General features: G+C 54.0%; 4 protein-coding genes across 4 annotated transcripts; 3 read left to right on the forward strand and 1 right to left on the reverse strand.

The window, feature by feature from the left end:
• Window positions 1–86: 86 nt before the first annotated feature.
• On the forward strand, window positions 87–1227 carry PG986_009128 (uncharacterized protein; the record flags this gene model as incomplete). The annotated part of the gene is made up of 4 exons (XM_066845350.1): window positions 87–440; window positions 501–738; window positions 804–1030; window positions 1081–1227. The coding sequence occupies 4 exons, from the start codon at window positions 87–89 to the stop codon at window positions 1225–1227; spliced, it is 966 nt and encodes a 321-aa protein (XP_066697748.1).
• A 4145-nt stretch (window positions 1228–5372) lies between these two features.
• On the forward strand, window positions 5373–6248 carry PG986_009129 (uncharacterized protein; the record flags this gene model as incomplete). The annotated part of the gene is made up of 1 exon (XM_066845351.1): window positions 5373–6248. One exon carries the CDS (start codon window positions 5373–5375, stop codon window positions 6246–6248), a length of 876 nt encoding a protein of 291 aa, XP_066697749.1.
• A 2159-nt stretch (window positions 6249–8407) lies between these two features.
• PG986_009130 (mRNA cleavage factor complex component pcf11) lies at window positions 8408–10833 on the forward strand (the record flags this gene model as incomplete). The annotated part of the gene is made up of 4 exons (XM_066845352.1): window positions 8408–8575; window positions 8725–9213; window positions 9267–10039; window positions 10134–10833. 4 exons carry the CDS (start codon window positions 8408–8410, stop codon window positions 10831–10833), a joined length of 2130 nt encoding a protein of 709 aa, XP_066697750.1.
• Window positions 10834–11409: 576 nt separating this feature from the next.
• On the reverse strand, window positions 11410–12543 carry PG986_009131 (Aldo/keto reductase; the record flags this gene model as incomplete). The annotated part of the gene is made up of 1 exon (XM_066845353.1): window positions 11410–12543. One exon carries the CDS (start codon window positions 12541–12543, stop codon window positions 11410–11412), a length of 1134 nt encoding a protein of 377 aa, XP_066697751.1.
• Between the last annotated feature and the right edge of the window lie 286 nt (window positions 12544–12829).

A 12829-nucleotide genomic window follows, 5' to 3' on the forward strand; every position in this document is an offset into this window, starting at 1 on the left:
AGAAAAGAAAGAAAAAGAAAAAACAGAAAACCCCAACAGCAATCCCGACGGCGACTTCGACAGTCACCAATAATACCTAGTTCATCATGAAGTTCTCAGCAGCTCTGACCCTGGCCATTGCGCCCCTGGCTCTCGCAAAGGCCGTCAACAATGTCTACCCCGTGCGGAGAACGGAACATAAGGGTGCTTCCAAGGGTGCCGCTAAGGGTGCCGCTGGTGGCGCTCTCGCCGGTGGTGCCTTGGGCGCTGCCTTGGGCGCGGGCGGCGCGGCCGCCGTCAACGCCGGCTCCATCACACAGATCATCCTCGTCTGGGCCAACCCCGGTGGAGGCGCTGCCACGACCACCATGAACGAGCAGGTCACCGTCACCCAGACCGTGACTGCCGGTGCGCCTCCCGGTGCCTCGGCTCCCCCTCCTGCCGCTGCTGCTACTCACTCCGTACGTTCTCTCTCCGAGCCAGCTCTTGCAGACCCGTTTGGATTGCTAACATCTCGCTAGGTCACTGTTGGCGGCGCCGCTGGTCTCGTATACACCCCCGCCGAGGTCAAGGCTAAGAAGGGTGACATGGTTATCTTCACCTTCATGGCCGCAAACCACACTGCTACCCAGTCCACCTTCGAGAAGCCTTGCGACGCTATGCCCGGCGGTATGGACTCCGGCTTCCAGCCCAACGCCAACAACACTGTCAACCCTCCTCCCCAGGTCGCTATGCAGGTTATGGTCGAGACTCCTCTCTGTAAGTTGCTATTCCCTTGAGTCTGGAGTGCCTAAAATGCGAACTGTTGCTGACCGTTATCAAAGGGTTCTACTGCCGCCAGTCCACTCACTGCGGCAAGGGTATGACCTTCTCGATCAACCCCACCGCTGAGAAGTCCCAGGCCCTCTTCCAGTCCATGGCTATTGCTCAAAAGGGCCAGGGTGCGCCCAGCGCCATTGTTGGTGGAGGTGCCGCCAACGGAACCGCTCCTCCCCCTCCCCCTGCCGCTGGTGCTCCCCGGCCGCCGCCCCGCCGCCAGCCAAGGAGAGCGGTGCTGCTCCTCCCGCTACCGGTGGTGCTGCCCAGGGCGGTATGACCCAGGGCATCGGTCAGCTCACTCCCGGCACCGGCCAGTGCGTCTGCGCCGTGTCCTGCGCCCCTGGCTCGTTCCCTGCCGTCGCCGCGCAAGGCCTGGGCGCCTTCGGTGGTATGCCCGGTGGCATGCCCGCCGAGATGGCCGAGGCATAAATGTACTCTCCCTTCTCAGATGTGTGCGATACCTAATTCTGCAGCTATATTTGTATTTGCATCATTCGGAGGGGCGGAAAGGGTTTTCTTTCTAGGGAGGGAGTGTGGGTTCGGCGTGGCTATAACGAAATGATATCCTGCTATTTCTTCTTTCTTGAAACAACATACACATACACAATGGTGGTCCCGTTACTAGACAAGAGGGAGTGGTCCCTTTCACACAATGGAAGGGGATCCATGGGCAACGTTGACGTGTTTTTTCTCCTTTTTATATATTATGCTCGATAGAAGCTGCGCGGGGGCTTGCTTCTTGAAGTCTCTCCACAGGCACTGGAGAGAGAATGCTCCCCCTATATGACTGGGTCGTATTTTCTGTTTTTTATTTTAAATGATTATTACAATTAATAGGTCGTTAACGGTCGATGAGGCTCTGTGAACGCGTGATTTGTTCGACCGAATAGCGGCTCTCTCTCTCTCTCTCTCTCTTTCCGCTGACTCGTTCCATTAGCACCTGCGTGGTGGCCTGAAACATGCCGGGACTGGCAGAGCGGCTGGCCCGGCTTCAACTTCGAAACTGGGAGGATTGACTGACTGGTCGCATTTCAGGCCACGGTAGGGGGGCATTGGGCTTATGTCCTTGTAAGTCATTAGGTTTCGATTCTGGACCACGGAGGTAGGAAGGCTGGTGGATTAATAAGTGACCACGTTTCTTCAATTCCGAGTATTCGGGAATCAGGCTCCTGTCTTCACATTGAGGGCTTCGGATGGGTCAGCCATCACACGATACGTAGTAGGTAATTTGCCACACGACGAGCACAGCATATCTATTTTGAGGTTTTCTCTTCCCTCGGCCGACAACCGCTGTCTGGGTAAAGATAAAAGGGGGTTCGTGATTTGGCAAGGTCACCGATCTGTCCCTTGGGATCTAGGTCGGTTGCAAGCGCAATCATAACGAAAGCAATGGCCAGCGACACCAGAGCAATGCCTCGCGAGTTATTTGCATCGAGCAGAGTATTATTCTCCAAGCTCGAGAGTGGCAAAGCCTGGCAGAGATACAACAGAATGATAGATTGTGTAACTTTATTACCAGCCTAGAATAATATGCTCCCCCGAATACGGGGTGCTTTCTAGGCTTCCTGCCCTTGCAATCTTGACTTTCGTCGTTGAAGAAATCATAGTCATGTAAACATCGTAACGTCGCGTATCAGGGCAAGACGGAGCAAGTGGCACCGGACACCTGATCTGCATCTGCCGCCTCGGTTTTGCGATCACTTGGCGGGCTGCTTCTTCGCATCGGCTATAATACATAAGAATCTGGAATCAGTATGGTGGTTTGTCAATCAAAGACGGAGGAGGGGGGGGATCGGTCGCGTTCCGGATTATGCGGGAGGGAAATGCAGCGTCGGGACTTACCGGCAGCCTGCTTCTGACGCATCAGCTCTGCGACCTTTTCTTTGTCGCGCTGCATCTCGGCGCCGGTCTTTGTGTTCTTTGACTTCTGTAGTCCCCGAATGGCGTGTCAGTGATGATCCAGAGTCCAGGCAAGTCAACAGGTAATCACATATGGTTAGCACGGTTGGCATGTGTTCTAGCAAGAGGACAGGGCTGTCTATGTCCTGTCCTGTCCCGCCCTATCCTCGGGAGCGGACTTGTCTCGGCTGTATAGCGGGTGGCTGCTTGATCTCCGGGTTGCAGATAGAGAGACAAGGGGGGAAAGGGAGGGAGAGGAGGAAGAGAAGAAGAAGAACGGAAGCCAAGATCACCAATGTGTGTGAGACCTACCTGTGCGGCTTGGGTTTTGAGGTTCTTCTCACGCGCCTTCTCACGCTGATTACCGCGAGCCATGGTTTCTGGCTTGCAGTGCTAGGGCAGAAAATAGATACTTGCGTTGCTGCAATGCTAAGCGCTCTGCAAAGCAGACGAGAATAGTAATCGGGAGCGGTTGCGGCGGGGTAGAAATCACAGGGACCTTGTCTTCTGGAGATTTCTTCCTCTGGGTTCGTCAAGGTTTCGTTGGTTGGGAACGAAAGATAAATCGGTCAGAAGAGTCTGGCTGTCAGATCGGATCGGAAAGCGGAAAAGGGGGATGGCCTCTGAGGCTGTGCTGGGAAAATCGATTCAATTGCTTCTATCGAAGTCTATGGGCGGGCTGCTGGCTGCCAACGCGACCAATCAACACTTCTTGCACTTTTGCTTTTCTTTTAACCGCCTGGGAACCTTGGAACCTTGGAACCTTGGGGGCCTCTCCTTTGGGCGGGTTTTTAAGCGCGGTCGCGCATCTTTCTCCAGTGTAAGCGGCCTCGGTAGGCCTAGGCCCAACCCGCCTAAGTACAATACAGTCTACGGGCGGCAATGTCTGGCGATTTGCTGCACGTATTGGGCAGGCGACTCGTTGCGTTTGCTACCCGTCTCATTGAGCCCATGTGCACTGTAGATATAGAACAAACACGCGATCGGCTGTCTATTCTTGGATAGATTTGAAGGGGCGAGTGGCGTTACAGTCTTGCATACCACTCAGAACTGTGGTGAGCATTGATCCGAGTATTGTGATTAATGAAGGAGCGTCCACATGCGTAGGATGTTTCTGCTCAATGCGACATATCAGAAGGAAATACCCCCTTCTGCATCCTTGGGACACCGGTCTAATCGACTTTCCACGACTCCCGTCTGTGTAATACACTTGTAACAAATTCCGGTCTCGTCAGGATCACCAACGGCACCTGCAGAAGCAAGCCCTGCATGATTCTTGAAGCATGCCCAGCAGGAAGGATGTTCCTCCGTCAAACAATAGGCTTGCAGGTTGCACGGCTCTGTTCTGCTGCACCTCGAGTCTGGCCATCAATCAGTCCGTACAATCAATCGATTGCTTCCTTCTGGGTGCGAAGGAGCCTGGGAGCGCTGGTGGGACTGGCCATAGGTAATCTAAGAAATGCTGAAACAGAGATCGTTGAAGCCGCTTGCGCTAATAGCCAATCGAAGTCCGATCAACTAGTCCTGGCGAAATGCCTTGGCATCAAGCCTTCAACGGGCCCGAGCACGATTGGACGAGACGGTTCGCGCCAACTCAGAGCCTTCGCATCGTCTCATGCGTTCCTCCCACAATGTCTGCTAACAATCCAGGGTCTGTGGGGCAAAAGATGATTGTCATGGCGAATAGATTCACTTGTAACGACCTAACGCAGCCGCCACCACACACTACGGCCACCTTTTCGACACGAAGTAACGAGGAGAACTCTGCGGACAGGGCCCTCTGAGATAGGCACACTGTGACGGACGGGGGAAGAGGGACGCTACCTACCCGCACGACCGTGAGGAAGCGAGCGAGCGCCTGCTTGATGTATGCCAGAAAAACGCACTCTGGTCTCCAAGCTGGGAGCTTGCTGCCCTGGGCGGTCTTCCTTCGGCCTCGGGCAGTGAGATTCATTGGCTGGAAACAATAGTTCAAGTCGAAACATTGCCCTATTGAAACGGGGTCACCTAGCCGAACTTCTTTTTTTTTTCTTCTTCTTTTTTTTGGAAAGGAAAGCTGCCCTCTCTCTCTCTCTCTCCACCCCCCTGGCTCTGGCCGGTGTGTACCTACCACAAGTGTGTTTGTCCAGGATTAGATTGTTTGTTCGTCTAAGGCCCGAATCTCCACCGAGTCTATTCAATGGAGCTTCTTTGTTCTCTTTAAAACAACAAGGGCCGCCGGTCCATCAACATCCTCCTTGTTTCCTTGCTCTGAGCCGCGATAACTTCATTGTGCCCCAGGGAGACAATCATAATGACATTGCGTTGACATGTCTTTCTTGTTCACTTTGCTATAAGTTTCACTGGTGAAATCGACTTTGTAGTATCCGCTACCTACATCCTATCCTTCATACCAAACTATCTACTACACTTCTCACGTTCTTTTTGACATCTTCCACCTATTTTATATCTACGCCATTCAGCAACGGGTCTGATCTGCGAGCCAGATAGTCGACTTTCTCCTGGAAGCCCAGCATTTTCACCAGACGTGCAACCTCTCTACACCTACTTCAGCAACTGCAGGCAGTTTTCCCCGTTGGTTTACCCAGAATCTCATATATATGGCTAGCACGAACCGGACCACTGATAAATTCGAGCCCAGAGACACAACTACTAAGCTCGATCAGCTTCTCGCCATGTTTAACGTTAACAACTCCTCGAGCGTCAAGGGCTCGGCCTACATCATCCTCAATGTCATTCGTTCCCTCAACATCTTGGTTCTCTTGCTCATTGCGGCCTCGTCCGTGATCCTCATGATCCCGGCCAAGATGCCCGATGGTTTTACTTTCTTTAACGACGTCGCCCTTTTCTTCATCCTTGTCATCTGTATCTTTCTGGCCGTTTCGGAGCTTCCTTCCTTCAAGGGGATTGGCTTCGTTCGCTCGTGGTATACTCGGAACTGGCCAGCAGTTGGTCCTAATCGCGGACTGAAGTGGTTCGGCCTGGCCATGGTCATCTTGGGATGCCACACCCTCGGCCGGCTTAGCGACCCCCGCAACGGCCTCGACCACATGGATCTACCCTTCTGGCGACTGTGTCTCGCTGGCGGCATCTTGGCCATCACATTCGGTTTTGTCAACATCATCACGTCGTGGCTCTACAGCGGCGAGGGCGGCCTCAATGCTCGCGAGCTCCGCAGCAAGGGCGCCGTCACCGAGACGGCATATTACAACAGCGGGAAGTCCGACTCCTACGACACGTACTCGGAAGACTACGAGAGCCACCGCAGCGACTCGGTGCGAAAGGAAAAGAGCAGGTCGTGGTGGCCAAAGAGCAACAAGAAGCCCAAGATCAGCCGGCCCATGCCTTATGAGCCCGACCTCGAGAAGGGCGAGGAGGTGGTCGACGATCCCGTGCCCAGCCGATCTTCGCCCGTCATCCCCGGTCTGCAGCGTCCCCCTTCGGCGCTCCACCCCATCCACGGACGGCAACCCAGTCACCCTGATCACAAGCGACGGCCCAGCAGCCGGTATTCCCTTGCCTCCAACGTCGACCAGTTCTCCCAATTCTAAGTACGGAAACGACGACTTGGTCGAGGCCATGAAATGCAGTGAATCTACGGGGAAAAAAGGAGGCGGAAAGGTGGTGGCGTTGGTGGCTTTGTTTTGCACGTGGTATATACCCTGGAGTTTTAATTGAGAGATCAGGTTTCTTTCTTCATATGATCAACGCATCTTAACGAGCCTAAAATTAAAGCTTTGTTCACTTCAGCATGCGGGTCGGCCCTCACATTGTGTCCCCAGTGTCCAGTCGATTGTGTGAAATGCCGGCTCTCTCGAGTTACATGGTCCAGTCGTAACACATGTAGCGTATTATCCGCTCATTTTCCCGAGTGCAAGTCTTGAACATCTTGCCCCGTGACGAAGGGAAATTGTGGTTTTTATCAACTCCTGCAGTAGCCCCGGTATATATGTATCCACAGGGTAAGTGATACTTGGTAGGCATTGCGTTTGGCTCTCGGACTCTTACACTCCCATCGATGGGAATCCTGGACCTGGATGCCCTCGGCCACTTGGAGCTGGCGGGCCGACCGGGCCTCCAGACAAGCCAGGCCTAGGCTGAGGCCATCCCAGGGTTTCCCCCCGTCTATCGCTACCTCTTCTCCATCTTCCTTTTAATTTATTAAATGCAAAGAGGTCAACGGCTCCAAAGACAAACGCGAAGACGGCTAGCAAAACGAGGGTCACGGTTGACCAGCCTCCAGGATTACACTCTCCGTCACGCCGAATTATCGCTGTGTCTTTCGGGATCATCTTGTGAGCAGTTAGTTTTGGCACTTGTGATTGGTTTCCTTAGTTGTCTTTGTAGAATACTGGGTAGATGCTTTCGTTTATGGAAACAAAATAAATGAATAAATAGCCCAGCGGAAGTAACTGGATGACGCAAGTTCTCGTAGTAGCCAAGGTGCAGTCATGCTGGTTCAGATCTATACACAGCTTACCAAAAGCCACTGCATAGGGAAATGAATAGAGTGGTCGAACAACCAGCATATATCTATTGAGTAGGTAGGCGGCTTGTCCTGACCAGCTCCTGCTACGTAACATGATGAAGCCGTGATACCGAGGTGGCCGTCCAGGGCCTGCCGCTTGATGGAGATGGTTGCCTGGAGTATTGCTTGCCACGTACCAACTCATTGTGACTAACTGTTGTCTTGCTCCCACAAAGGAGCCCAGTCAATAAGACATCGTCTTCCTTTATTCCCGGGGGAGATAATCAGTTGGATGAGTAAGCGGATCCCATCAAATGTGGTACGTGCGTGGCCAAGGTTTAGCAGATCAGGCTAACTCCCAACTAGGTTAGCAGCGCATCCATCCCCCCAAAGCTGACAAGACTGTGTCTCGCAAAGGCATCTCCGTCCTTCCAGCTGAGCAACAAAGCAAAGCTTTCCCAGAACAAGGACACGCCAACCCCATCCAACCTCCGAACCCTCCCAAACCAAGCTCTGCGCTCCTTCACTTACGGACCGCCAGCTTGCGATTCTGTATCCAATTGACCACAACTTCGAAAATCTCGTCAACCAAAACACTTTGCGCCGCCTCCCCTCCGACGACCACCCGCGACGCTCTTTCATTCGTCGTCATCATCACACCACCAGCCCACCTCACGTCACGCGCCCTCTTCCACCCGTCCGCCGGCTCGTAGAAAGCAAGAAGCTTGAACTGATCAAGAGATCGCCATCCCTCTAGGCAAGTACGCCTCTCGGCGTAGTGGTCATCTGTAGCTCAGGTTGGGACGATTTGGGTGGGAAGATACAAGTCTAGGGAGGTCGTCTCCCATTTCGTTCGAGGCTACCTTTCTCGCGGAAAAAGTCGAGTTTGGCAGAGGAGTGCAAATCTGTATCGTGGGAATGAACCAAGATCCAGAATTACGCATCTCAGTATCCTTGATGAAGAGATCCCTCTAGAAGGGTGAAGCCGGCCATTGTGATAACTGTCAATTGACGCAGCGCTGTCTATTGTTCTTCCTCATTGTGCAAACATTCTAAACAAGAAAAGGCGAAGAGAAAAGAAAACAGAAGACCCAGCGACAATCCTGCGCAGATCGTCTACGGATTTTTTTCTCTTTCTCTTTCCCGTCATCATCATCATCATTACCACTACCACTTCCCAACACGCTCTCGGAGAAGCAGAGAGACTTGTCCGTCGTACACAACACACACTTAGCCACCAACATGGCGTCGTATCAGGAATCCGAGCACTTTGCCGAGGACTTTCGCGAAGCCCTCGAGGATCTCCAGGTGAATAACCGATATGATATTCAGAACTTGACCATGATCGCAAGAGAAAACACTGAGCATGCCCTTGCCATCGCGCAGACGTTACAAAACCACATCAAGAGGGTAGGTCGGGACTCTGATTTTGCAATTTTCATCCTGCTGCCACCGCCAACACCAAGCTTTGCCAGCAGTCTAATGGCCTAGAGCCTTATGAGCGTCTGCGTATTTTTAATTTGATCTCTCCATGTTCAAGTGCTTACCAGTCTAAACAGGTCGCATCGCACAAGAAGCTCCCTTCGCTATATGTACTCGACTCCATTATCAAGAACGTGGGGACGCCCTATACTCTGTTCTTTGGCAAGAGGCTGTTCGAAACATACATGGACGCCTATGCCTCCGTGGACATGCCTACGCGGAGGAAGATGGACGAGATGCTCAAGACCTGGAAAGAGCCCATCCCCGGTTCCATTGATACGCGTCCGGTATTTCCGCCGGATGTGACTCGCCCTATCGAGAATGCCTTGATCAAGGCCAGAACCTCGGCCATGGCGGCTCAGCAACAGCATTACCGAAACGAGCAACAGCTTCTGGGCCGCGGAAGGCCCATGCCTCAGCAGCCACCCGTGCCCTACCGGAATACACCCACTCCGCCTAATGTCCGACCATCGTCACAGGCCAGCGGCTATCCTGTGAACCACTCGAACGGGGCTGGTCCGTTTGGTCCTCCGCCAAAAGCGCCTAGCCAGTATCATCAGCATCAGGTAAGTTTCTACGTCCATATGACCCTCGGCCCTACGCTAACTCGTTCGTCCAGAGCGTAACCATGCCTACACGTTCGACACCTCAACCAAGTGCAAGCATGCCTGCCTTCCAGCCGCCGTATCCTGGAGGCTATGGAATGCCACAGCCCGGAATCAGCGTAGATGCTTTGAATAATGACATTCAGCAGCTCATCGCAGCCTCTAAAGCTGAATTTGCACGCAGCCCACATGATCCTAGCATACAAACAAGACTGAAGGCGCTCTTGGATTTGCAAAGTATTCTTCAAACCCAGAACTTGCCGCAGGATCAATTAGTGCTCATAAAGAATCGCATTGCTGAACTTGCTGTGACTATAAGGGCAACTCCTGCCCAAACCCCTACACCTGTACCTATAGCACCAGCCGTAGCAGTAGCTCCTCCCCCTTCAGCTCCTCCGGCAGCACCGAAGGTTTCCATAGATTCTCTATTGGGTTCCGGTGCTCTGGCTGCTCTGCTGGCAAGAAGTTCTGCCACACCACAAGTATCTACACCTCAGCCTCCCCCTGCGACCATGGCGATACGTTCACCTCCGCCGCAGAGAGTCGAGCTTCCGAAACCCGCAGCTTCTGCACCTTCAGATGCACTGTCACTGGTGGAGATGTTGCGGAAAGCTGGCATGATCCCTCCGCCCACAGCAGGCCCTTCAAGTGGCTCTACACCAGCCCCTAATCATATGCCGCCTATGCCGTCGCTACCTTTCCCCCTTCCCAGGCCTGTGGTATCAGGACCTCCGACCGTGGAAAATATGACGAGCGATATTACCTTTACGGCATCTTCGTTAAAGCAGTATGTTACCTACCTACCTACCTGCCTGCCCCCTTTCCCTACTACATCGCCGGCCCTCGCGTGGAACATAGATTACTGACACCAAGGAAACTAGGTTCCGACCTCATCTCGTCCCGCTGTTGTTTGAATCGCTCGGGACACAGTGTACCCAGTGCGGTCGCCGGTTCAAGAACGACGCCGAGGGCAAGAAGAAGAAAACGGCGCACATGGACTGGCACTTCAAGGTGAACCAGCGGATCGCCGAGGCCGACAAGGCGGGCCAGAACCGCGGCTGGCTCGTGGACGAGCACGACTGGGTCGGCACGCGCGAGACCATCGACGTGATTGGCGGCGTCCCGACAGCCCAGGCCGCCGCGACCCAGGGTGGCTCCGTCGCCAAGCTGCCCAAGATGCAGTACATACCCGTCCCTGACGACCCCGTCCTGCTCAACAGCGTATGCCCCATCTGCCAGGAAAAGTTCAAGCAGGTCTACCTCGACGAGGAGTGGGCCTGGGAGGACGCCCTCGAGGTCGGCGATAGGATATACCACGCCAGCTGCCACCGCGAGGCCACGGGCGGCAGTAGCACCGTCGCCGCGGTCAAGTACGGTGGCGGTGGCCGAGGCACGCCGGAGCCGGTTTTGGGCAAGAGGAAAGCAGAGGTAAGTGTATACCATCCGTCTTTTCTACACATGTTGCCCCCTAAGCGCATACACACGTCGCTTCTCTTCAACAGCAGAAATACTGACCATGTTTTCTTAAAGCAGGATGATCTGACTAGCCTGAGAGCAGGCAAGTTGAAGATGGAGGTCTAACGAGAAAGGGGATGGTCAAATGACCGAGCAACTCTACTTGATTCCACTCATGCTGTGTTTCCCTTTCCCCACGAGCCTTACTCGTTATATGTTGATTGCATTAGGGAGGCCAGCCAATAGGCTAGTATAGCCTCCTCGGCGTTTTGAGAGTCGCATTTCTGCTTTTATCGCGTTTGGAGATGCTTGGTATGGTGTACATAGGGCGTCGCATTTAGGCTGAAAGAATACATTACTTGAAGTATTCTTCTCCTCACCAAGTAAACACACCTTCTTCATCTTCTGATCTCATAGAGGGAAGGATAACGAGCCTCAATTAATCGATTCATTCATTCTATTCTTTCTCATCAGCTATCCTGACTTGGCGCGTGACTTTCCTCTCTAAACACATGTAATCTATCTGACCGCTCTTAGAACACCAATGACGAGACCGGTGACAAACGACACACACACACACACACACACACACACAAAACCTCGGGTTCCCTCGAAAATCGCTGGTTCCTTCGCTGCTACACTATCCGAACCCATCGCTTGAATCACTGGCGTATATCCTCCCACATTTGCTTTCTTTCACTACTACTCTTCTCCCCGAATCACTCGTTTGAAGACCTGCAGTAAATTCTCCCAGAATGGCCTTCCTTCGCCGTCCGCCCAGCGCTCTATCTGCTTGATCCCCTCGACATCCGCACGCATGTGCTCCTCGCTCTTCGTGCCGTCCAGGATCGAGATGCCCTGCAAGCCCAGCACGAGGGCGTAGAAGGCCGTTTCGCGGCTGACGCCCGGGACGCGCGCCATCAGGTCGCTGACTGTAGTGGACTTCCTCACGAGCTTCTTATTGCCCGTGAGGGTGTAGTAGGCCTGGAATACGACACCCTCCTGTCGGCAGAGACGCCGCAGCCTCACAAAGTAAACGTCTTCGTCGCCGAGCCTGGGACAGAAGTGGTTCTGCACCACCGACGGCCGGACACGTATCTTCCACTCCGGGAGGCTGCTGGTGCCAAGGGGCGGCCGCAGCAGGTGCTCAACGATGGTCTGGTTCACGTTGGCGATGCCTAGGTGCCGGATCCGGTGCGGCACGAACTCCTCGAGGGCCTGCCACACGGCCACGGTTTCTTCGAGCGTCGTGAGGGGTGTGTTCAGGAGCACGCAGTCCAGATATGCGGCTTGAGGAGAAGTAGGACAGGAGACAGCAAGGTTGCGCAGCGAGCTCTCCACGCTCGCCCTCACTTGCTCCTTCAGTGACATGTCCTGGCTGTACGGCATGCAGCAATACTGTGCCTCGGTGTCGGGCGGCGCGAACTTGGACTGGATGTACAGCTCCTCGCGGGTGACGATGCCCTTGTCCACGGCGCGCCGCACGCCATCGCCCACGAGGGGCTCCTGGTAGTAGAGGGGCAAGGCAGCGGTTTCGATGCCGCGGAAACCGGACTTGATGGCTAGGTAGACCAGGTTGGCAGTGTCTTGATTCTTCCAGGCGGTGCCGTAGAGGAGGCGCGGGGTGGCGGTCGGCGGGAAGCCGGACAACATGAAATCCTGGGCCAATCCGCAGGGCTGCTGTGGTGGTAGCGGCAGCAGCGGCAGCGGGATCTCAATGACAGGCTGATGTTGGCCAAGCCGAGTTGGCGGCGAAAGAGGCCGAGGCCCCTCGGGTTCCTTGGGTCTTGATATGCTGTTCCCACTGTGAAGATTGGAAGAGATCGGGGATGCCATGTTGCGAGTCAGCAGGCCAACCAATGATGGTGAACTTGGGGCGCCAAATACTTTACACAGAATGCTGTTGTCACAGGGTGACAGAATGATCAAGTCCGAGCCGGTTGAGGCCAATATGAAGTAGTATGAGTGGCAGTTGCACAGCCACCTAATGTTTTCTTCTGCTACTGGAAAGCAAATACGGAATCGAATGATTGTGGGAGGTCTCTTGCAGCCTCCCGCTCATCACGATGTATCAATTTGGTTTTGTCTGCCATTGGCGATCGAGTAGACCTAAGCCTTGCAG

This window comes from Apiospora aurea, assembly GCF_038362705.1.
Source record: "Apiospora aurea strain CBS 24483 chromosome Unknown utg000006l_segment0_segment0, whole genome shotgun sequence".
Classification (NCBI taxonomy): Eukaryota; Fungi; Ascomycota; class Sordariomycetes; order Amphisphaeriales; family Apiosporaceae; genus Apiospora; species Apiospora aurea.